At 36.0% G+C, this 9,321-nt stretch overlaps 1 protein-coding gene across 1 annotated transcript; it reads right to left on the reverse strand.

Annotated features, from left to right (window-relative positions):
* Positions 1-831: 831 nt before the first annotated feature.
* Positions 832-7,075, reverse strand: LOC140875843 (transcription factor TGA2.3-like). Its single transcript, XM_073279653.1, has 11 exons — positions 6,803-7,075; positions 6,643-6,737; positions 6,472-6,548; positions 6,166-6,393; positions 2,710-2,787; positions 2,550-2,609; positions 2,354-2,431; positions 2,203-2,260; positions 1,826-2,097; positions 1,312-1,557; positions 832-1,202 (listed from the first exon to the last, which is right to left on the reverse strand). The coding sequence occupies exons 1-11, from the start codon at positions 6,889-6,891 to the stop codon at positions 1,056-1,058; spliced, it is 1,428 nt and encodes a 475-aa protein (XP_073135754.1). The 5' UTR covers positions 6,892-7,075; the 3' UTR covers positions 832-1,055.
* Positions 7,076-9,321: the final 2,246 nt, after the last annotated feature.

Genomic DNA, 9,321 nt, shown 5'->3' on the forward strand with positions numbered 1-9,321 from the left:
GGAAACAGAGCCGGGATCACAGGCCTTCGTCACGTGTGTCACGAACAAGATGGTATTACAATTGGCCTGGAAACCAGGAGGAATATTGTGCTGCACCTTCTTGGATGATTAATTTGTGGGGAGCTGGTAATGGGACTGGGGTTTTTATACCGCAAATCATTCGCCCCCAGAAGAACACCGAATCAAGTATGTTCGTTCTTACATCATAGAAAAATTTTACTTGATCAGCTCACATAGCTCATGATCTGTTGTGACATGGCCACTGCAGGAAGGAAGAAGAATCACAGGGGAAGAACATACAAGCAAGCCAAATAGTCTGGGTATCGTATACTTGTTATTAGAAGCGCAAGGCATGGCTCATGAGTATCATAGATCACAGGCGCAATGCACAAGACGAGGCGAGGCGGGCGTCTGAGTGAAGTGCAGCATGCACCCACCCTAGAATGATTACTCAATATATGTGTAGAAAATTTAGTAAGATAAGACCCATTATATATATAACCGGGAGGTGGATACTTGTTATCTTGCAATTCATCGTTGATTTATCATCTCTACATCGAAGCTGCGCTTACAAGTGGCCCCGAGCCTTTAAGGCGCTCTTGGATCTTATGGTTAAGGCACAGGCTTCGCCGAAGACTAAGGCTTTACCTTGTGTCAAGACACAATTCGCAGACCCGCGATTAGTGTTGAGCCTCGCGTTGCTGGATTTTTGTTACTACACATCTGCTATGCTTTACTTTACGCTTAGCATGCCGAAAGAGGGCAATTCTAGAGCACAAGGATACATTTTAATACAGATAACAAGGAATCATAGGCAACATATATATATATATATATAATCCCAGATAAGAAACAATTCTACAAAGGAATCAGAAAATTTCGCTTAGAAAACTCATGCATCCTAGATATAACCAGAAATTATCTTTAAAAAAATAAAATAAAAAAGAGACATAAACTAGCAATAACCCCGCGGTTCCCACTGTATTCAAGAAGGTCAAAACAGATACACTAACGTACATACTGTCATATCTGGTGAGAAGCACACAATGAAAAGTTCATTCCCTTGGGCGGCACCACCACAAAGAACTCAGGGCTCGAAGCCTCGACTTGTAATCGTTGATGGCCAGAAGAGCACGAGCAGCTTGACGGGTGGTCAAGATCCGCTGCAGTTGTTGCAGAGTTTGCTGTCTCAAGAGGTCAGCCTGCCAAGTTGCAAATACATAACCTCGTAACGTTTGATGAATAGGATTCGAAACACTGGTACATAATTTTTAATGTGCTCGCGTTGGACCTAGGATTTTGTTATTGTACCTGATGGAGGAAATTTTCGAGTGCAGCGAGTTTGTTCATGGCCATCGACATTTGTTCCATGTAATCACAAACATATCCAGAGTTGCGAGGCTTTGAGGGGATGGAGGATAGCGTATCAACGAGTGTTTGTTGCAAAGCTTCCATTCCTTGGGATAAGGCATCCTCAGCTTGTTGAGAGGATTGTTGTAAACTTCGGAATTCCATCAATTGCTGTTCAGTTAATGGCTCGATCTGCCTTTCAGGTATCTAAAATTCCGAAAACTGAACGGATTAGAGCAAATCAAGCCTTGCCACTTTGTACACACAACAGAATTATGGAGTTTTCTTGAGCATATTTTCCCACAATACTAAAGCCATCTATTAAAAAGGTTTTTTCTGCTCACCCGACTTAGAACAGATCATGCATAATGCTATAAGATTATGTTTCGCCTCACATATCCCCCGCGACTTTCATTTACATTTCGCCAGAACAAAATAAATAAGATGCCAGACAGATAAATGAATGTCGAATCACCTTGAGAACTTCCGAGGAACGGAAGCCTCCTAACCACATGAAACACCTTTCAGTAGGAGCCTTCCACATGCCAGAGAGCATGTGAAACACGTCTGATTTCGCACCTTTGCTCTTCAACTGGAACACTTCATCGTAATGAGACATCACCGCATCAACAATAAGACGTAGCTCACTATCTCCCACGGGAGAATTCACAGCCAATCTCAGATCCTCTATCAGGCTTTGATGTTCTTCGCACCAGCGAGCATAATCCATGTCAAAAGCCAAAGCCCCTACACAAAGTATAATTGATTCGCTTCTAAAATTTAAGGAATGGTTCTCATAATTGATAAAAAAAACTTGATTGAAAGATTATATTATATCGCGACTCTACCAACCATTTCCACTGATAGAATGACTATGATCACCCGTGAATCCTGACGTAGCAACGATTCCCTGCATTTATATATGAAGGCATTATATTTTTTAACAAAAATAATCCATTTTATTTCGTAATAAACACATTACATGGGACAGAGAGAGAAGCACCTGCTGTTGAGCTCGTTTCAAGTCCTGCTCTAGTTGGGTTAGCTTTTGTCGGCTATTCTCGAGTTGTTGAACATACGCCTAAAACACAAAGATTAGGACAGGGTAGTAAACATTGATCCCGAGCTTTTCCCTACTTAATTAATTGAACTTGTTCACAAAATATTTTACATAATAAACTCAATAGATCAACACATACTTTCTTCCTGATTCGACTTTTCTTCGCAGCTTCCCGATTCTGAGCCAGCCTACGAAGTACCTAGAAAAAGAAAAAGGCAACAAAAACAAACTAAACAATCACTACGACATAACATTCTATATCACGAAAACGTGACAACTGCAACTCGAAAAAAATCAACCTTCTGCTCTCCAGTTTTTCCGTCGGAAGGGTCCCTCAAATCCAAAGTTTTTAATCTTTCATCGTGGACACCAGGGATCTAAAAGAACAGACCCGAGTCAAAATCATCCCCCACAACCATAAATTTCGAGGCGGCCACGAATTATTTCAACAATTAAAAAAAAAACTAGCAAAAAGTATGAAAACAACAAATGCTACTCTCATAAACAAAAAAAAAATATATAAACTTCCAGTTAATTTATAGCTCATGGAAACTTCAAATATATCCACTATCTTAAATTCGATAAGAAACAAATATAACATGCTCCAGATTCAAGTCTCATTGATTGTCTAGTAGTATTTTATCCCTTTCTTTTCACGTCTTTTTTGAGATTTTAGGAAAAAAACAAATATGCAACTAGAAACAAGTGACAAAATATAACACGAAATACATTGTCCAACGGCAAACATACATGGCCTACATGATCTCATTTTGCAAGATCTCAAGAACCCTACGTACTTAATGTTAGTTACTAACAGCTAGATTGGTAAGTATACACTTTACTATTACAACCATAACTCGATATCTTCGCAAGAACTTCATTAACTTCTGCTATAGTGATATGTTGAGACTTGATCAGAAGCAGAATATCGTCCCGTGTCCATACATTGTGATGCAACATTGATCTACGAATTTTATTAAACCAAGATTTTTCTTTCTTCTTTGTTTTTTTGTTTTTTTTTTTTTTTGAGTAATAATTTCGAACACACTTCAATACGAATTGATTTACACCACCAAACAACTGAAAAATCAAAGCTTTACTACATTTAGAAGTTAGTTTTTTAAAGAATTTTAAGTGATTCCTCTGCCATCCCCAGTCCCCAACTTAATATAACATAATAGCAAACACAGTCGAACTTTATTAGCAGGTCCACGCATTCAATAGATATTCAACATTGTGTGGGGTCAATGTGGGTAATGGAGATGGGGAAAATGAGGTGTGTTCGTGTTAGGATAAATATAGTACTCTAATTTTTTTTTTATTATTTTATTTTGATAGGAAACGAGAGAGATAGGGATGTAAACGATCCGAACTGTTCGCGAGCTATTCGGAGCTCGGCTCGTGAAAAAGCTCGTTTGGGCTCGTTCATTAAGCTTATCGAGCCGAGCCCGAGCTTAATTTTGAGCTCGGCAATATTCACGAGCTGACCTTGAGCTTAAAGATGTTCGGCTCGTTAGTTCGCGAACATGTTCGTTAATAAGCTAGGAAGCTCGAGCTCGGCTCGTTTAGGTGGCTCGTTTAGTGTGTTAGCTTTGGATTTATGCTTTAATAGTAGATTCACTCTACATGTAGTTTATTAATCGAGTTGAAAGAGTTTGATTCATGCAGAATTTTAGTGTGCACTACAAACAAACTTGTTGTGCTTTGTCTTGTCTTTCATTTGGCGTTGGAATAACTTAATTTGATTAACATATAGATTATATAGTATTTTTCTGCTGAAACATGTCAAAACTATATCCTGTATTTAAGTTCGCGAAGATGTTTATTGTTTTTCGAAATTCTGGGCGAGTTAAGCTAGGAACTTGAAAATGTGATTAACATTAATGACAATGTGTTTATTTGAATTTTGGGATAAATCGGTTTGATGTTCAAATGGAAGTTATAGAACTTTTTTCTTTAACACCAAAAAGTCAATTTTTGGAGACTTTTTTTTAAAAAAAAAATTATGTTTTTCATTTTTATTTTATTTATGAAAAATTTAATTTTAGTTTGTAATTAATTTATAGAGATGTATTGTATTGTATTTAGGCTTCACGAGTTCGAAAACGATCTCGAGCCCATTTAATGAGTCAGAATACGAACCTGCTAAACGAGCTAACGAGCCTGAAAACCAGCTGGTTTAACGAGCCAAACTCGTTTAAGACGTTAAATGAGCCGAGCCCGAGCCGACATATGTAGTAAACGAGATGAGCCGAGCTTTATGATAAAAGCTCGGATAGGGCTCGGGTACCAAACAAGCCGAGCCCAAGCCCATTACTGTTCAGCTCGGCTCGGCTCGGCTCATTTACATCCCTACCTGAGCCGAGCCCGAGCCTGAGCCTCGACCTATACTTAACGAGCCGAGCCCGAGCCTAATACATTTCGGCTCGGCTCGGCTCGGCTCGGCTCGGCTCGGCTCGTTTACATCCCTAGAGAGATAGTACTCTAGCCAAGGGAAACAAAGTTAATTCTGACCATGACTTTAGTATCCAATGATCAATATCTTAACAAGAGTAATACAAATCTTGATAATACGAATATGACAATACATAAATCATTATATTATATCTTCGAGATAACTTGAAGTCTTGAACCCAATATGAGAAATGCGACGAGGTTCCAAGAAGAGACGCAGAGTTTTTTTTTTTTTTTTTTAAAAAGGACAAGGGCAAAGTTGACATTTTACTGTACATATATATAAATACAATACGAGCCCGTATTTAATAACACACACCAAACACACGTCATCACTTTCTAAATAATAGCACCCCGACCCCTCCGTGGACCCAACCATGCGAAAGATTACATTACAAAAATCAGTTGACAGAATTCTTTAACTATTTAATAATTATTATGAGGTTATATTAATAATTTAAGTTAATTTTATGGATCAAGTAAACGACAAGAATTCACTGATTACGACCAAGCTAAAGCTCGTTACGATTACGACCTAGTTAATTACCAGCTGATCAAACTCGACTCGAGCTCCATATCAAACTTATATAACTAGTCCGAGACACTTGAACTCACCGCAACCGCGGGTTTCTCTCGCAGGCGACGACTATGGTGAAATGTACTATAATTCCTTGCATTTATGTTCGTTTTTTTTTTTTCGGTTTTCAGTTTTAGAAATAACTTCGATTCGATTTTATATCAAAATGATGGATTATTTCGGCTCAATTTAAGTATTTGGAATTGAACCATCAATTAATTCACTAAATATAATTTTTATAAAACATATATATCATCTATATAAAAAGAAACATAAATTATTAATCCAATTAAATTAAAGTCTCTCGGTCGGTTGGTTTTGACGTACATATTCCAACACTGAACCATGTAAACTCGATTTTAACGTTTGTATCCAAAATAAAATAAAATAAAATAAAATAAAATGAAAATTCAGTTTCCATTTTCAGTGTTGTGGATTTAAAGCAAAGTTTGAAAGCTCTGACTAAAAACTATTGCTAGAAAAAAGTCAAAAAAAAAAACTCACATTTGCAAAAGACATATATCATACAAAGACGAAACACTTTAAAGAAAACATGAAGTAACTATTTTTATCAAGTAATCAGAGGCATAAGCAAAAGGTAGGTTTCTTTTCTTTTCTTTTTTTATATTTTTCTTTTTAGGCTAAAGCACTTTCCATTTTCCAACGTGTGGTAACAATAATAATAATAAATAAATCTCTTCAAATAAATAAATAAATAAAAGACCTGATTTTTGTCATCAGTATCTGTAGACGCATCAGTGGTCTGTTGGCTGTGATCCGCCACCACCCCGGAGTCGGCCCAGTTCTCAAACTGCCCGTGTCCCAAAGCTCCGCCTCCCCCTCCGCCGCCGCCGCCGCCGCCACCAACCGCCATCATTGCTCCCTTATGCAACACGAACTGGGCAGAGTCCACTCCTCCAACTGCTGATCCCATCTCAGACGAACCCAAACTCTATATACAAAAAAATGAAAAACATAATAAAAATTCACGATAACAAAACCATGTGTTCAAATGCCTTGGAAGACTTACGGCGTTGATTCCACCGAACTGTAAGTTGTTCGACAAAACAGAAACACTGCTGGCATTTGGATCGTTGTATATGGAGTCTACAAATATCAGAAAATAACCACCATGAACGAAAAAATAGAAGGAAAAAAAAAAAGAACTTGAAAAAATGGAACCATATTAAGAGAATATTACTTATTGTCAAATTAACAGCATGATCGAATCCAGTTGACTGCTCCAGCTCCCCGAGATCCGTAAAACGGGTAGCGTTTCCACTTCCTTCATCAACTCTGCATACAATAATATATCAAGCATGCAACTTTTACAGCTAATTAAGCTTTATGCAGACACGCACCTGAAGTAAAATGGCGAGTTGGTGTGGCAAAAAACATCTGAGTTGGCGAGAGACATGGTGTGGTGAACTGAAGCTTTGAAGCTCTGCATTTTCACACATTCACAGCATGCACAGCGGCTATATCACACCCGGAGAAGGAATTAATGAAAAGCTCGCAACAAAGGAAGAAAGCAAAATATTAATTAAAAGTATCGATCGAGCAGAAAAGAAGAAATGACAGTGTGATAAAAAAAATACGAGAAAAAAGGTTAAAAAGGCAAATCTTGGAAGCAATCTTTCTCGACAGAGGATTGCGTATCGAAGTGGTGTCGCTTTTTTATATTTTATAATTATATATATTATTTTATTTCAAATTATTACCCCACAAAGGACAAGATAAGAACCTTGGCGAGCCATGTGACATCTTAATCAATTAATTAAAATATTTTGATTAATATATATATATATATATATAAAATATTATTATAAGTCGAATCGAGTTGAATAATGATAAAATTTTAAGGCTTGAATTCGGCTCGATAAGAGTATATTCGAGTTCGAGCTCGATTCGAAGTTCGATAATTTTAAATATTTTGGCTCGAGCTCGGCTCGAAATGAAGTTCGAGTTCGGTTCGAAATATTCGAACCTATTCATGAACTATTCGGATATTATGGTTCGAAAAGCTCGAAAAGTTCGAAAAAGTTCGAAATGTATATATATTTATTATATATTATATTATATTAATTAATATTAAGGTTCGCAAACTATTCGAGAACTATCGAACAGAGTAATTTCGGCTCGAGCTCGGCTCGAAAAAAAGTTCGAACATGTTCGAATTCGGCTCGAGTTCGATAAACTCGAATACGAATCAAATATTTATCGAGCGGACTCGTAAAGCTCACGAACATGTTCGATTCGTTTGCACCCCTAAGTATAACGAAAGAATTTATATAATAGTAACATGAAAGGGGTGTGCATGTGTAGATTGAACGGATGGTTTGGTCAATTATCAAAAGTTTGATTATTTCTATCAATAATAACGGAGTCAGGATTTTCAATCAATATAAATTATAATTTTAAACTCTCGAATCACTTAATTATTTGAATTGAGCTTTTCGGACTAATAGCAAATTAATTTGATTAACTGTCTGAATCGATTCGAAATCGAAAATTCGGTTTTTAATTTTTTGGATTTTTGATTTTCGGTTCGGTTCGGTGTTTTTGGCTCGGTCAATCGAACCGAACCGAAAACCGAATTTTTTGTTTTTTAAAATTTTTAAAAATCATTTTTTATATTTTTAAAATATTTTTTCATTTATTTTATTAACAATAAATAATAATTAAATAATTAAAAATTTAAAAACCAAAAAATCGGTTAAACTGAAAAAAAAAATCGGTTTTCAACCGAACCGTGAAATTCGATTCGGTTCGGGATTTCGGGTGAATTTCGGTTCGGTTCGGTTCGGTTCGAATTAAATGAACACCTTTAATTGGCTTCGCCAGTGTTTGTCAATTATTTTTTTGACAAACTCAATTTAATTTACTTGACTAATGTGGTTTAAAAGATAATATTGGATTGTTTTGGAATTTCGAGTGAATTTCGGTTCGATTCGGATTAAATAAACACCCCTAATTGCCTCCGCCAATGTTTGTCAATTATTTTTTTGACAATCAATTTATTTTACCTAACTAACATGGTTTAGAAGATAACATTGGATTGTTTCGACAGTTTTCCGATAAGCATGGAAAGATGATAATGATATCAGGTTCTCGAATCATTAGAAAAAAGAAATTATATAATAATAATAAGAATTATGAGCTCTGTTGCTAGCTAGCTCTACCACTTAAGTTGGCCACATTTATGTTTAGTTTTCGAGAGTTTCAATGAGACAGAGGCCTTTCCCTTGGAGTGTACAACTTTTCCCCAACAAGTTCTATCCCAATGTGCGTGGAACGTGCAACCTACAAATTACTCGTCCTACCCTTATCAAAGATTATTCTTTGTTATATTTGGAGTACTTTTCTTCCATGACGTGGTCAAATATCAACCATTAGATCATCAAGACATATGTCAATTTCCATAAAAATATATGGGTCTAACGTGATCTAATGGTATTAAAATAGGGGGAAAAACACTCCTGGTGTAGCATAGACTAACCCCTAATCAATTGACACGTGTCCCACTATTTTACTGTTTCTCTTACTTCTTTTCTTCTTCTTTTTTTACTCTTTTTATTCTTTTTAACTGTATGGTTTTTATTTTGTTTCCTATATTATTTTCTTCAATATTTTATGTACCGGTCATTAGAATACTGTGTGTAACATAATTTATGTTTACACATATTATTTTGAACGTTTTGATTTACTTACATATTTCAAAATATTAATCATGAAGAAATGTAGTAATATGATTTCTTTTTACAGTTTTAAAATATAAAAATTTAAGTACGCGCTAATATCACTTTTGATTTATGAATAATATTGTAGGATCGAATATAATTGTAGTTTTACCAAAATTTCTAGTTGGTGTAATGATGTA

Source organism: Henckelia pumila, chromosome 1 (genome assembly GCF_033568475.1).
Source record: "Henckelia pumila isolate YLH828 chromosome 1, ASM3356847v2, whole genome shotgun sequence".
NCBI classification, from domain to species: domain Eukaryota; kingdom Viridiplantae; phylum Streptophyta; class Magnoliopsida; order Lamiales; family Gesneriaceae; genus Henckelia; species Henckelia pumila.

Bases quoted from the DNA above. Each gene is read 5' to 3' on its own strand.
- LOC140875843 (XM_073279653.1), bottom strand. From the start codon at position 6,891: ATGCAGAGCTTCAAAGCTTCAGTTCACCACACCATGTCTCTCGCCAAC. The intron at 6,394-6,471 runs GTAAGTCTTCCA...TTTTGTATATAG, and splicing joins AGTTCGGTGGAATCAACGCC to AGTTTGGGTTCGTCTGAGAT. The intron at 2,261-2,353 runs GTGCTTCTCTCT...ATATAAATGCAG, and splicing joins TGAAACGAGCTCAACAGCAG to GGAATCGTTGCTACGTCAGG.